This window comes from Embiotoca jacksoni, unplaced genomic scaffold, assembly GCF_022577435.1.
Source record: "Embiotoca jacksoni isolate LCO1_2020_lvr unplaced genomic scaffold, fEmbJac1.0.p SCAF_3, whole genome shotgun sequence".
In the NCBI taxonomy this organism is placed as follows: domain Eukaryota; kingdom Metazoa; phylum Chordata; class Actinopteri; family Embiotocidae; genus Embiotoca; species Embiotoca jacksoni.
Window position 1 is genome coordinate 13,644,823 of NW_027185381.1, and position 16,061 is coordinate 13,660,883.

At 39.5% G+C, this 16,061-nt stretch overlaps 1 protein-coding gene across 2 annotated transcripts; it reads left to right on the forward strand.

The window, feature by feature from the left end:
• Nucleotides 1-2,048: 2,048 nt before the first annotated feature.
• stra6 (signaling receptor and transporter of retinol STRA6) lies at nucleotides 2,049-15,993 on the forward strand. 2 transcript variants are annotated; one of them, XM_069163534.1, is made up of 17 exons: nucleotides 2,049-2,365; nucleotides 3,722-3,788; nucleotides 4,784-4,866; nucleotides 5,764-5,897; nucleotides 6,404-6,570; nucleotides 7,399-7,524; nucleotides 8,251-8,318; nucleotides 9,249-9,328; nucleotides 9,497-9,561; nucleotides 10,243-10,405; nucleotides 10,598-10,673; nucleotides 11,104-11,237; nucleotides 11,709-11,826; nucleotides 12,125-12,226; nucleotides 12,322-12,485; nucleotides 13,149-13,286; nucleotides 14,593-15,993. In XM_069163534.1, exons 1-17 carry the CDS (start codon nucleotides 2,295-2,297, stop codon nucleotides 14,829-14,831), a joined length of 1,995 nt encoding a protein of 664 aa, XP_069019635.1. In that variant the 5' UTR covers nucleotides 2,049-2,294; the 3' UTR covers nucleotides 14,832-15,993. The 2 variants fall into 2 exon arrangements, with proteins under 2 accessions (XP_069019635.1, XP_069019636.1); XM_069163535.1 differs by having other exon boundaries at nucleotides 9,500-9,561.
• The last annotated feature ends 68 nt before the right edge of the window (nucleotides 15,994-16,061 follow it).

Consider the following 16,061-nt stretch of genomic DNA (forward strand, 5'->3'; position numbering starts at 1 on the left):
CATTTGATTTTGCGCCTTACCATGCTTGAGAAACCCTATTTTCTCAAGAGTGTTAGAAGGGAAATGCCGTTGCGTTTTAAAGTTGTGTGACTATAATCTTGGCATAATGAGTGTACGCTGACATGGAGGCAGTGTTGCAGAACTGACTTAGTGTCAGCCAGCTGCACCTGCATGCAGGAATAAAGCTCTTCATACATATCGCACAGGATATATACAGCCTTTTGTATATGTAGTGGTGCATATAAACATAGAAATGTAGTTCACCGCTGCTTTGTTCCTAGCTGCAGAAAGAAAATAACTGAAGCTAGGGTGTTGCCATGACTCTTGACCTCAGCCTGTCTTTGTAACACTCGCATGCTTGAGCTGTATTATGTTAGAAGGTCTTTGTGATTTTGTATCAACCTGAAATTCAGTTGGAAGGACCCACTGCCCAAATTGTCACCTAAAAAACAAATAATACTATCCCTGTAGCATTGTTCTTTTCAGTGCTCTTCAAGCAGTTTATCAGAAGAAACTACTGGAAACTAAAGAACACTTTTTAGGAGAAATAAGAGGCAACTGAACAGATAGTGGGGAAAAAGATAAAACAACTAGGTTACAAAAAGACACAAAAAGTAGTTAAAACTGAGATGTGGGTGTAACAAACCCCCATAAATGTGGTGGGACAGACAAATGTTTTGAACCTGTGCTGCTGGAGTCAGACAGTATTTAATATGTAACAGAGATTTGTCTTGACTCAGGAGTCCGACAGTCACTGAGGACAAGACCCAACCTGGTGTGACGACATGAACCAGGTCACACTGTCATTTGAAATATAAGATATATAAATACACTAAACTATATTTATATATACTTCAACTACAAACTATATTGATTCATTGTTCATATTTTTTGGGACGTGACAAACAAATGGCAGAAGTGTGTAAAAGTAGTCACTACATTGACATCTTCAAATTTCTTGTTTTATCAGGCCAACAGTTCAAAACCCAACTATTTTCAATGTCAAACAAAATTTGCAATAGACTTTTTTTCGCAATGGATTTTTGACAGAAAGGGATGCGACAGTTTCAACATTGTGCAATAGTTGAATTTATTGTCTAACACACATTTGAGGTATTCTGAAGTCTACTCTTCATTGTCATTGTAAGCCCACATGATGAAGAGTATCCAACACTTACTGCTGGATATTATTCGTGTCTCATAAACTGACACCATCAGTATGACTTTTTTTTTTTTTTTTTTAATGAAAAGCTTAGATGAAGTTTCTTTCCTCTGGGCAGTGTGGCAGGACCCATTGTTAACTCTGTTTCAGTCACATATCATGTACTCTGCTGAAAACGTAGATTTCCGTCTGTCTCACTACATTTCAATGACTATTATCAGTAGTTTACAGGATGACTCACAGTCCTATTTGTACAGTACTTTTAAATAACTTGATACCAGTGTGGTGGAGTAAAGTTATCTGGTTTGGTAACATACTCCCACATGACTATGTTCCTGGATACCATTATATTAATTGATGTGCAGAAGACAAAGTACTGATTTGAATGAACCCTTCCTTGATCCTTATCAAGCTGGCAGTACAGATAGTAATGAAGTGACAATAGCCACTTCCGTCCTGCTTTATTTGGTTCCATATTGCAATGGTGATTTACCTGGATAACCTTTCGCAAATGTAACTGAGCCATGACTGAAGGGAATACCATGAGAATTTCCCTATTGTCGACGTGGAAGTCCGACAGCTCAGATAGGAAACACTCATCGTTCCGAGCTACCCACACAGCCCTAGCTGGAGTTTTATAACTCTGCACACCTGACCCCTTCAACCACTGGCCACAGGTCCAATAACACAACTCCAAAAGTAGAAGTAATCCCCGTAAGCCGCAGGTGGCCTTCCAGATTGGCTAACCAGATCTCCACATTTTTCCCTCCTTTCACACGCTGCCCCCCTTTCACTCTCTTCCCCAGGCTCCTGGTGTGGTGGCAACCTTCAGCTGAAATAGGGCATTTGCAGGGTGGAGGCAGCACGCTGCAGCCAGGACCTGTCACATTACTCTCAGCACCCCAGTGGCACCAGGGCACCTGAATACAGGCTGTGAGGGAGGGTAGCAGAGTGTGAGTGAGCATCGGCCAAACACTGGGAGACAGGGACGCCTCCACAGCAGCAACTGTCCAAAGTGGGTCTTGGGAGACACTTTTCCCCCTTGAGACAAGGGGATCCTTTCTGTGTGAAACTTGTGGTTAAAAGTAGTGCAGCTCCTTCATAAGACTTTGGATCTATTTGAAAAAGCACAATGGATAAGGATGCTTTCTTGGACTATGAGTACCCAGACCTGGATCCTCTGCCATCCAAAATTGAAGAAGAGTAAGTACAATTTTCAAATCTTTGTGAAGACATTCTTTTAGGTTTCACTTCTTGTCCTAAATGTTAGTTTTATTTTGCATGCTTTTAATGATTGTCTCAAAATCACTTTAATATGTATTAGTAGTTTTAAAAAAAATTCCCCTTGGGGATGAATAAAGTATCTATCTATCTATCTATCTATCTAGTTCTTCAACCTTTTTTAAGACTAAATGATTTTGCTGTGATTCACCTCTCCCTGAGGTAACAGATGACACTTGGCACATTTCACTGCTGGTGTCAGTGTGTGGTCTTGTTTCAGTGTATGTTATTTGTCATTTTTCCATTTGAAGTCTCTGTTCTAGAAACCAGTTGGTTTTACAAACTATTACAAAAAAGTATAGAAGTAGGAATATAACTTTAGTGCATTCAACTTAAAACAAGAGTTTACTGTACAGTACAAAATGTGAAAATGTAATACATGGCACCATGCAAAGTCATCACGCCTAAAGTATCATTCTTTTTGGTCATAACCGACCCCACAATACAGCCTTTTCCAAATAGGTGTTTTTTGATGTTATCTAAGACTTAAATTGCTTTACATGTAGAATAAAGCCATCATGTTTTTACTGGTAAAGCATGCCTAATAAGAAAAATATTGATATTTAATAATAGCCTCAGATTAACATTATGACAGAAATACGCCATGTTTACCTAATAAACCGTCTGGCTGTTGTGAATATGAATAGAATTTATGGCCTTTATAGTAGATCACTGGCAGTTTTAGCTAACTGGTTTGTAAACACTGAAATGTCCTGCAACAGCCAGCTCTGACTCAGAAAATTAGAATTTTGATGTTTCCTTGAATTAATAATGGTCTTCTCTTTGTGTGGAAAGCTACAAATTCACACATTGTTTGGACAGGTAAGAGGTATTGAAACATCTATTCAGAAACCTGACATCTCTATGTTCACAGACATTAAAGTGTATGTAGTAATGCCCTAAACACGTCCCTCACCCTACTGTAGAGTAGTTGTTGTATGAGGCCTTCTCTGAATTGTAATTACTACCCCATGACTGTGCATTCCTACTCTTCTCGTGCACGGGAACGTGAACATAGCCATTTGTTGTTTTCCTGTGTCACGCTGATACCAATCCGTTTAAATGCAAATCTGTGCTGCGGGATTTCAGCTGCAAAGTTTCCAGCCACAAATGGTCCTGACAGTGACGTGTGAAAAGTTTAGTGAGGTACACTAAAGGTCAGCTCAGTGACTCAAAGCCTTAAGTTTTAAGACTACTCAGATTTATTATTTTCCTCATGTGTAAATGTTTTGTTCCTTTTTTTTTTTTTTTTTTTTTTTTTTTTTTTTTTTTTTTTAGAATAATCCCTCCATGTGACCCCACTGCTGATGACAAGCTCTATCACATATGCATCACTGCGATATCTGTAAGTCTGCCTTCCTGTTGGATTAATGTGACACCTCATTACACTGTCCTGCCATTCACTTTCATTCATTCACTATGCATATGATGTCACAAACTGTTGTCTGTCATACAGTCTGCTGCACTCAGTTTTTATGGTTTTCAGTTCCTGAATAAAGTTGTACAGGGTGGGCTCTCCAAGTCAGCCATGTCAAAATCCCTTTACTGGGGAAGTTACTCTTGTCCCGTTTGTTTGTCTGTTATTTAGATTAATATCTGTCAAAGTTTTAATGAAATTTGATTAAATGTTTGGCCATGATCCAAAAAGTAGATAATCCCGGTTATGATCTGGGCTGCAATGGTGATTACAAGAAGGATTCACATTACAAAATAGGGTCCTTTTATTGTGTTTGCTTCTCATTGCCTGTCATTATGTCTTTTTTTTTAATATAAATCCTGAGCTAAAGTGTCGATAATTTATCAGATTTAATTATTAGATTGAGTTATTTGCTCAAATCACACAAATCAAGTGATACAAATACAAAATTACTGCACAATCATTACGCACAGATTCACAAATTTGATAAATCACGTCATTCAAACAATAAGTAATCATTAGTATTGTTACTGTTTCACTAATTATTGCATGTAATATTTGTGTTTGGCTCTCTGCTGGCAGGATGTCACTCGGTTTTCACTTTCTTTTGTTGTCTGTTTGAAGATAGTAGTTCATCCAGACTGGCCCAATTTAAAACAAGCCATTCTTCCCAGCCCCGTGTTTCCTAAATGTGCTACGGGTCATTACAGGTCATTGAGCTCTCCCTGGTCAGTGATCCTGACTGATGACAATTCATTCAGACCACATCAATGGGGAGCACTCATGAGACACTGGGGTTTGGCCTTTAGTAGCATGAACTCCCCTCATTTTTAGTCTGAAGCATGGTGAGCCCTGAACTCGGGGGAGTACTCAGCTTCATGGAGCTCCGCAGATGAAACTAACTGAGCTGTCTTCTCCTCCAGCTTGTTATCATGCTGATCCTAGCAATTTTAGCCAGGCGCATGAAGGTGGGCTACAGACAGACAGGACTCCCAGGTCTACTCAGGTGAGGCTCATCTTACTGTTTCTCATAGTTTCATAAACTGTGTGGTGAAATGTGAGAACAGCCTGCTCTTACAGAAACTTATTTTCCATGTGTTTTTTTTTTTAATGTTTTAATACATTAAATTGCATGCAGTGTTATTGACTTCCATTCATTTCATTATCTAAGATGCAGACATTTTAATTGAGATGGTAAAATCCATCATCGTGAAGATTTGGCATTGGAAGGGAATACTGAACACTGCAGATACCCCTTGTGTTTATTAGGCCACTCATTGTGTAATAAATCAAAAGGACAGATAGACGTTGAGATCGTGTGTGTGTGTGGGGGGGGGGGGGGGGGGGGGTCTCTTTATTTACTTTTAATGGTTTTGTGTAGCTAATTCTCAAGTCTGGATTGTCACAATTTCCCAGAAGCGCTGAAACACACCAGCAACAAATTTACAGAAACACCACAAATGTTATCTGCACTGATTCAATCTTTTGACAAGCTGATGTACAATTAACCCCAAAATCTGTTCCAGCTGAGCTGCTCAGTAGTGAGCCGGATAAAACTGTGGTCACACTGGCTAACTTGTATGTGTAAAGCAATAATGTGAATTTGGATCCGGACCCTGATGAGAGCTTTTCATGCTCATTGAACTTTCCCTGGATTAACAGAAGTAGAAAACTGTGACAGAGTTTCCCATATCAAGCAAGGTTAAAGCCTCACAGTTGATTTTTATGACATGAATGGAAGCAAAGGGTAGTAAGGTAAAAAAAAAAATCCAAATGTGGGAACCCAAAAATACACATATGGTCCTTTTCTGTTTAATCATTTCTCATTCGATCAGTAATTTTTTCATCTAAATGTGAGTCTGGTAACATGTGAGCTCTAAATACCTGCTGCTTTATTTCACAGCCCAGTCAACTTCCTGGACCATACACAGCACAAGGGCCTGGCAGTGGCTGTGTTTGGAGTGCTCTTGTGCAAACTGTGGGGTCTGGTCATATCGCCAAATCCCCTCCCCTTCACAACGGACTCCAAGAACAAACGTGAGATCGTCTTGGTTCTTCCAGCTCTAACATCAGTCCACCTGCACTCACTCTTTACAGACTGTAAACCTTCTTTTCCTATAAATTATCATCAGTTATCTTAGCAGTTAAGAAAAATGTTAAACATGGCATCAAACAGAGGCGTATCTCCATTATCATTACTTTGGTTAAATATCTGCATTACATAACTGGAATTTTTTTGTTTCTGTGTATTTTGATGGTAAGCTTTTACAAGAAGCTTTGGGTCTGAAATTACATAAGAAATGACTGTCAGGAGTTGGTCTCCTGCTGCTTTACACAATCCCCAAACATTAGAGGGTTCAACAGAGGAGGAGACACAGCAGCTGTTGAGATCTGTGGGATCCTAAATCAAACATAGCTTCAACAAGGTTTAAGTTGTCTTTAGCGTAAACATGAAACTTACAAGCGTGTGTCACGTAAATCACAAATAAGTGTATCTTCCTTTTGATGTTCTTCATCTTTACACACTTCTGTTGTATTTGCAGAGAACTGGGTGATCCTGGGAGTATTCTACTACCCTGCGCTATATTACCCTCTCCTGGCATGTGGCACTTTACATAATAAAGTTGGCTACGTACTTGGTAGCCTCTTGTCATGGACACATTTTGGCATTCTGGTCTGGCAGAAAATTGACTGTCCTAAAACACCTCTGGTAAGTGAAGATCCCCTCCATTGCCAAAATAAGCTCCAGTTCATTTATAACTGATTGTCAGTCAGAGCAATAGATGTGTGAAGAATCTGTTTCTGGATTTTTATCATTCAGTCTCTTTCTCTACCGTGTATCTGTCAGAATATTAAGGATTATTTCTAAAACAAAGCCGGTTTGTTCTGGTCTGGAAACCCATTGACTACCAAACAAAGATGGTCTATAGTAAATGTAAGAGATGGGATTTGAAAAGAGGAATATTGGGCTGTCAGGATAGATCCAAGGGCACACGGTTGGGGTTTTATACCCCACGCAATCCCAGATTTTGTGCCACGTCCAAGTTGTTAGGGTTTTTTGTGCTATGAATGGCCGTGACTCAAAACAATTAGTTCCACTGTTTGCTCATCTTAATCGAGGAGCTTTGTCACAGTTAATCAGTTTAGTGTGTCAGTAAAAAGAGACATTCAGACCATATATTGTGTAATAGGTTTTTTTTTTTTAGTGGTGATGAGGCCTGGGGCATTTAAATTTACACAAAACACGGAAAAACCAGACTAATAAATCCCAGTATTTGATTATTACTGAGCCGAAATATTCAAAATAAATCGCCATTTTGTTGCTGGAAGTAAATCAAAAATATGATTAATGAAGGTCTCCGATGTTTGTATTGTTCTGAGTGTCCCATTTGGCCAGCATGCTGACTCACTCTCAACACACAACAACATTTCTGTCTGCTTTTTTTGTGTCCGTGCTAAATATATTCCTTGTGTGTCTGTCCAAAACTCCCAAAACAAGTTGCTAGGTGATTTAAAGCCTCCTTTTATTCCTTTGCAGATACACAAACACTACTCCCTTTTCTCCAGCCTGCCGCAGATTGCTTGCTTGGCATTCCTTAGTTTCCAGTATCCCCTTCTTCTGTTCAAGGGCTTGAAGGGCACTGAAAAGAACAATGCTACAGAAGTAAGTTTGGATCTCAGAGCAGTTCTTCTGACATGTCAGCTTTAAGTTGGATGACCAGCTCTTAAACTGTTTGGCCATCTTACATAACAAACTCAATGCAAGTGTATATGTTGACTATTCGTCCACGTTCATGTGAGCCTGCTAAAATAATATCACTAAGACGCACATTTCATCTGAATCTGTGCACATGAAGAACCTTTTATAAGCTGCCTGCTAATCAAGGGGGCTTACCCAGCTCTTACAGTCTAGGCTGAAGGAAAATGTTGAGTCCAGCGCAGCACACCAGTGGCCTAATCATTTTAAGTAGATTTGACGTAATTGGTTTACGTTATGTTCTTGATCAGATTATGAAAAGGTTGCCTTGTTTGTTCAGAGGACACACAATGCTGTGTTTATTTGATGCTAATCTTGGCATGGGTGTGACAAAGCTGGGTGAGGCGAGTCACCCCTCCACACACAAAACTCCACCCCCTTGCACAGGAACGTACCTGACACCATCAAGCTTACCGTCAGGCAGCTTGTTTCATTTGTCAATAAAAGCAAAATGCAGTTTAAATTTAAACACCAATTAAAACTTCTGACTTCTGGCATTCATAAATACGAAGGCCTGACTGTAGCATTTGTGTCCCCTCAAAATCAAACTAGTTTTCCAGCTTTGCCACTTTATCCTTGCCTATGTTCTATGAACTACCTTCATCTTTCATTACATGGTTGCTGTTCCTCTAGGATCTTAGCAGCAGCTACTACAGAGACTATGTGAAGAAAATGCTTAAGAAGAAGTCCCCAAAAGTCAGGTGAGAATTGTGGGCTGTTGTTAGTAACACAATTTGCTGTGTTGTTACATTTATTTGAGATGTCTTCCTGGAATAAGAGACTTGGATTGACCTAGCTTGTTTCCTTAAAAAAAATAAAAAAATTTAAGGAATCTTCTTGGGATTTCTGATCAAATATTTAAGACAGCAGACAAAAAGGGAGGAGAGAAAGATAAAAGATGGGTCCAGCATCTTAACCCCTTATCTGCTGTATCTTAGAGAAAAGCTGCAACAAATCTTATGAGTGGTTGGGGAGTTTCCAAATCTAGAATATTTCCATTGTTACTGACATGACTGTCACTGGAGGTGGTGGAAAAAAACTTTCATCTTTCTTTGTCTCTTCATTCATGTTAATAATCAGATGACATGTAGACATAATAGGTCTGATAAATCATGCAGTGATTTGTTATTGACAGAATGCATGAATACTTGGTTGCAAAGAAACATTTCCATGCTTCAATGTACAGAAGAAATGAGAGTTAACAACAAATAGCAACTTTCAAACACACAGGAAGGATTTCTAAGACATTTTAACTCAAGAAAACAGATCAAAGACTCTTTGAAATCGGATTGAAGGGACCTTAATTAAGTAGAATCTTCTCACTGAGAGAATTAACATCTCTTTTTAAATTTTTTTATTAGAGAAACTAGCCATATCCACTGGTCAAATAATGCAAATGACCAACGTGTAGCGGCTGCTATCATTGTGAATTAGCCCCAGGAAAAAATGCATTTCCTTTTCCATCTGTAATGAATGTTTGACTTTACTTTTTGTTAAAGTAGAAACATATTTTCTTCGGTTCAAATGTATTCAAAGATGATAGCAATGTTTCATATCTAATGCAGTTACCAAGGTGTAAGGTACAGTGTTTAAATTTGTAACTCTACTCTTTTCTTTTACTTTAACGTCAGTACGTCGAGCACAGACAAGCCCAAACTCCCTCAAAGAATAGCTGATGCTGTAAAGTCCTACATTTACACACCGGAAGATGGTAAAAATATTGTCTTTGTTTGATTTTATGTCTAGTTATACCTTTGAGGTAATGTCTCCACACCTATATATAATACAAACATGCTTAGAGCTATGATGCAGTAAAAACATATCCCCCTTTTGTTAACATTCAACATTTTATAACACTTTACTGTTTTTTTTTTTCAAGCAGCTTTCCGTTTTCCCCTGAAGTTGGCAATATCTGGTGTGGTGTCTTTTATAACCCTGTATCAGGTAACTACCTTATCTACTATTAGACTGAAAAATCAATGCATGTTATAAAAACTATAACATAAGACATCGGTGACACTAATATTTGCATAAGTATGAATGTATTATGTCTGCACCGGACATGCAGAGTTCAGTGTTGGTACTCAAACAACCCTCACAGAAAGCACACATGACTTTCCCCATGTTTACCAGATGTTGTAACATATGATACCATGGGTAAAATATATGGAAATGTTTTTACACATTACACAATGAAAATGTTCTGAAACCACGTTTCCCATGGGATAAATACATGTTTCACACGCATGTGCACAATCACATGTTTTCGCACATGTGGAATTTATGTGTTTTTTCTGGAAGGGAACTCTTACGTGACAAAAAGGAAGTTCAAATGTCTCTTAAATCTTTATTGATTATAGACAATTATAACACCAACTTTGATCAGTCATCTCTGAATATCATCAGATTATATGTTATGCTATTGTATCATTTTACGCACAGTAGACTATAAATGCTATATTCTGTTTTCACCTGATAGTAAGTTGATTGTCAGCAGTGAATGTCTGTTATCACAGACAAGCCAATTTTAATGTCCGCATTTGTAAAAGCCTTTGCACTGCCATTTAATCGTACAGTGTTCCTGGTAATGACTAAATGCCCCGGTTTGTTGTTTCTTTGTTTTAGGTGGGTCTTCTACTGATCTCGGCAGTGGTGCCACATCTCCAGACTGCCCGATCGGGAGTCGATGAAGATGTCGCAAACCTTTTAGCTGGCTTCAAGATTGTTCTGTCTCTGGACAAAAAGGAAGTGGTCCAAATCGTGGTCTATTACATGTGGTGTGTAGAAGGTGAGTGAAACCAGTGAGCAGCAGCAGGCATTTAGTGATATGAGGAATAGAGAGTGTACATCACATTATGAGTCTTTTTTCTCAAGCCACAGCCTCATTTATGCTTGTTGCACATATTTTATTTTGTACTAACTGCTTTATGAATGAAACTACAGTCAACAACCTGAATGTCACATGTTGATTTTCCTGCAGTGTGTTATATCTCAGCGATGACCCTCTCTGGTTTGGTCAACCTGGCGATGCTCATGCGGTCTATGGTTCTGCATCGGTAGGTCAGAGAACAAGACAGCGTAATTGCTCTCTTTCTCTTTTTTTTTTTTTTTTTTCTCATTCTGCTCTCCTGCCAAAGCTTTCAAGAATCATGGCTGTGCTGTGCATCCTGGTTCCTTCATTATAATGTCAGGGTTATTATAGCATACTAGAGTACTAATCATCCAGCCAGAGAAGCCTTCACTCTGCGCTAACTACTGCCACAATTGAAAATGGCTATTAAGATAAGAAATGAAATACTGTTCCATTCCCATAAATTACGTCGTGCTAAAGAAATTGGTTTCTGAGTCAAGATTTGAATTGCATTTTGGTTGTATGGTGTGTTAAATTCCCTCTTCAATTTACTATGTAATTTGTCCCTTCAGTGATGAATCAGTTTATGTATTGCATCATGCTGCATTGTCCTGATTGTGTTTTTCCTTCTGTAGGTCAAATCTGAAGGGGCTGTACAGGGGAGATATCTATAATGTTTACAACTGCCAGAGAAGTATCAGAGCTTCCCGGCCAGCACTGGTCTGCTGGATGGGATACACCAGCTTCACAGCAGCTCACATCTGCTTCGGTACAGTTACACATTACGAAAGGAAAAGCAACAATTTTACTTGTCTTGGACTGTCAATGTGTTTTAACTGTATATTTGAACTCCTCTGAAGTGCTACTGAACCTTACATGTTGTACTTTGTTTTGGACTGAATACAAAATACTGTTACTCTTAAATGTAGGACTATGTTTGCACATAAGGATAAAACATGAATGGCTTCTCCGCACATAGAGGCCCAAAGCCATGGTAGGCTTTCAGCATGTCCTGCCAAATGAGTCGTTTTTTCTGTTCATGCTCTGAATCTGTATCTAAAGCATCTCTCTGGCAGCAGACTGACTCAGCTCAAGGCATGTCAGGGTTTTTGAGGTTTCCAAGAAAACCTCCCTTCACCATGATGCAATAGTGTGGGTGTGCAGTGTAGATGTAGTTGTTGGAGACTGGACAGCGTGTAAGTGATGAATCCCTGAAGCTGATCTGATCTCTCCCCTGCAGGCATGATGGTCCAGACCATGGTGTTCTTCCTCTGCCTTCTGATTGCTGTCTTCCTCGTAATCATACCTGTCCTGCACGGAGAGAATCTGATTCTCTTCCAGATGCTGTGGAGCATGTGGTGAGAGCTCGTTAATGGACAGTTTGACCGAGGCATAGGTCTCTGCTGTGACGTTGCTGTCATGTGAACACGTCCAGTTTTAGTTTACTTTAATGTTTTTACCTTGTAAATAATGATAAGATTGAAACATGTCTCGAATGTCAGTTAAATGCGGACTTGAGGCTGCTTCTGCTCCTTGGATGTTGTACATAAATGGACTTGGCTCACATTCTTTCCTGTCTGCTTCAAATATTTTTGTTTCTCATGTCTCTTTTGTATCACCACAGGATGTGCTTATATGTTGATTTTGTGCTTTCAGGCCCTTCTGGCTGATGATTCTCTTGGCTGTGTTGATTCAACACATCACCGCCAGGTTTTGCTTCATTAAAAAAACAGGGGGCACACGTGACCTAGACAACAGGTAATGTACTGTCCTTACTATGCAACATTTAGTCTAAAAGTGTGTTTTCTTAATTCCTGATGACTTCCTGTATTTTCAATGCATTTATTTTACAGGGGTAATCTGTTCCTGCTGACATACTTGCTGTTTCCTGTCAATGTTCTGATCGGGGTGCTGCTGGCTGTCTGGCGCCTGATCATCACAGCACTGTTCAACGTTGTCCACATGGGACGCATGGACATCAGTCTTCTTAACCGTAACGTGGAGGCATTTGACCCAGGTGAGCCAGATACTCTGCACAGTGTACAGATGGTGATCAAGGCAGCCATATTGTCTCTGTCTGGTTTACTGCACATGCTGAAACATCAGGCCAAATTCACTGTCATTGATGATTAGTTTGTATCGTCAACAAAAACATGTTCCGCATCCATTAAATGTGCTCACCAAAAAACAAACAACAAGGCATTTCTGTGCAATTCAGTGCCTTTTTTCTCTTTCGTCTCAGATGCACTATGTTAACATATTAATAGGCATAACAGCAGGATTTCACCTTTTATAGAGGCCTTATGCTCTTTTTACACATAGGCTTCAAGGGAAGCAATTTTAAAATGCACTTTTTGTGATCCCACTTAGAGGTTAGAAATTTCCTTCCCATCCTCTTTACCCGTGTGCCAGCTCACTGCAGCTCGTATGATATCTGTATTCTGTGCAGTGCAGGGACTCTAATTGCACACCGATCTCTAAAATGGCTGCAGATTTAAGACATCTGTTGTCAGGAAAAGCAGGTGGTTTAAAAAAAAAAAAAAGAAGAGAAGTGTGATTGTATGGCCATTATGTGTGATTGCCTCAAAGCCAACATGGGGTGCAGGCCGATGTGTTTATTGCTTTTGCCCAGTCAGAGTGATCCCCAACCCCTCAATCCCCCCCCTGTGTCTGTCTGCAGCCTACCGCTGCTATGCTCATTATCTGAAGATTGAGGTGAGCCAATCTCACCCTGTGATGAAGGCCTTCTGCGGGATGCTGCTACAGTCTGTGGGCCAGGAGAGCAAAGCTGCGCAGAGGTCACGGGACGCTGAGGAGGGTGTGTAGCACAAAACTCAGTCCACATGACAGACTACACACTTGTTTACAGGGTACAATAGGTTCAGTTCTTTAGTAGTGTAAAATGAGTTTAAGTAAACTGCATTTGTTGAGATTTATTTTCAGTTACAATTAATACCCATTTAGAGCTGAGTGAGAAGTTACAGCTGCAGGAATGAGTAAGAAATTAAGAACAATGTAACTGTTTTTGGTCGTGAAGTAACGTGTCACCCAGTGCTGCTGTGTGGCAGGTGTGTTTTTTATTACTCTTTGGGCAATAATGGAGCTCGATGGTACAGAAGAATGAGCCTGGCTTGCTTCTTAGGCCAGTTTACTGTTGGTTTTGGTCTTTTCACAGCAATAATATCATAAAGATTATTTTTAAATATAAACACTAGCTTAATATCTACATTAAATGCACTGTGGCATCTTTAAGTTCCCCAGAGATGTATATAATTTAACAGCAGGTCACCGTGACACATAATCAAATCATAACCCTGTCTTGCACGCACAGGCGAAATGAAAGCTTCGCTGTTCTGATTTAATATGCCAAGAGCAAATTGAGTCTCACCGTGCAATAATTTACAGTCCTGCTGCTGGTCTCAATCATATTTGTCATGAACGGATCAACTGCCCTCGGCCTCTGTCACTCAGAGACGCTGTAGCCGCTGTTATTTTTTCATACAGCTGAAGCCAGTGTATCTTTTATATACATTAAATTATCCACAGTATGAACAGCTGCTTTAAGGCTGGCTGAGGAGCTACAGTGATGCTAGTGACACAAACAGGAGGTGAGTTATGGTCGCCCACGCATGTGGTGACAGGAGGGACATCCATCACAGTGAGACATTTGCAAGGAAATGCATCAGGACTCATTGGTTGTTGTGGAATCTCGCCGCAGCTGAGTCTAATTACAAAATGTGCCGTGGAGATGTTGCTTGTCTGCATCTCGAAAACAATGCATTATCAGAAATAATCTATTGTATTACAGAGATTACTTCTCAAGTAGCTGATTACACAGATGAGCTACACTAATTGCCTGTTACATATTCATGTGGCCCAAGGGGCTAAAGCTTTCAGTGTGTTAATGGCAAGGCCAATATGCTCCAACCATGCTTAGAGGATTAGAATATGATTGCTTTCTATTATTACTCTTTCAGTAGTGACTAGCTGGTCCTGGGTGGCCTATTGAAGAGTATTTTACCATTTCAGTTCAGAATTAAAAAAAAAAAAAAAAAAAAAACATTATCTTTTTATGTGACTCAATATGTCCCCTCGGTGCTATCATAATGTCTGAACGTCCTTAGGGATCCAGCTGGTCCAGCAGGAGAAGAAACAGCACAAAGTGTCCACTGCCAAGAGGGCCCGCGGGCACTGGCAGCTCCTCTACACCCTGGTCAACAACCCCTCCCTGGTGGGCACCAGGAAGCACTTCCAGCATCAGACCGCAGAGAGCTTTGTGAATGGGAGCCTCAACCGCAGCACCAAGGAGGAGAGCAAAAAGGATGCAGCAACCAAGGATGGAGAGGCCAATGCCAGCAACTGAACAAGAATGAGACCCTGAGTACATTCTGGCTGCAAAGTGTCTTTTGGTTTTGGTCAAACACTGCTGTCGTTTGTCCAAACCTGCTCTATGTGTCTGCATTTGGTGAAATAAGTACATTATAGCTCAGTGCCTCATGTAGAGATGTTCGCCAAGCCTTTCTTATTTGTGTGGAGATGATGAGTCCTCTAGCTGCTCTTCATCATCTCCTGAGGATGTCAGTCTCCAGTCTGGTGGGAGAGCTTGTGTGGCACTGATTACCCATCCAAACACACTCATTAAATATCATTTTCAACACTTGTATGTGCTTATTGTGGGACAAGACTCATTTGCACTAGATTTCAACCTTCAGGTTAATCACATGTTTTTCAATATACTATGCAGATAATGCAGATTTATAGTTACCCAAACTAAACACATGGATGATCAATCCACTGAAGCATCCTTTTAAAGAGGGTATTTATATATTATATATGTAGAGAGAGACTATTTATGACTATACAAAATGAACTGTTTTCATAGACTGGGTATTAAATTTTCTTCATTTTCAACTGTACACATTTTGTGTAATTAACATTAACCTGTGGAATAGGAACCACCCTAGAAATTTAACTGGAAGTATTTTCTCTTTCATTAAGTCCAAAACCACTTGCTGCTGCTGGCATTTTCTATGTTTTGAAAACTCTTTTCTGGTTTCTTGTATTCACAGACATTTCAGTGGTTCTCCCTGCATTTACTTGTAAACGTTTTAAGAGAAAATATAAACACCAATTTATTTTCTTCTGATTACTGTGAAAATAAAATTAACAAAGGTGTTTTTTTTCCTCCTTTTTTTCAATCATTTATATTCTTATATATAATTTTATTTAAAATGTTAATTTACGTCCAAATGGTTTACGTTTTCTATTACGCGGCGGCTGTCATTTGTAAGTCACCATTTCTTTTCTTTTTAAATGAACACTAAAGATGAATAAAATTAAAGGGAGGCTTTTAGTTGATCGGCGCGTTCAAATGCAGCTGTTTCTTTATTTCTGTATTCGCGCCTGGAGCCTCCGTCTTCTGTTAAAAAATATATAAAGACGTCGAACCAAGCTCCCGTAATAAAAAGTTTATCAAAAGATGAAGAGGAGAAACGCATAAAAAGTAAAAACGGGATTTTTCAGAGTTGATGACATTTCTTCAAATTGTATTCGATTTTTTTTTTTTTTTTTTTATTCCTTGTATTTCAGATTC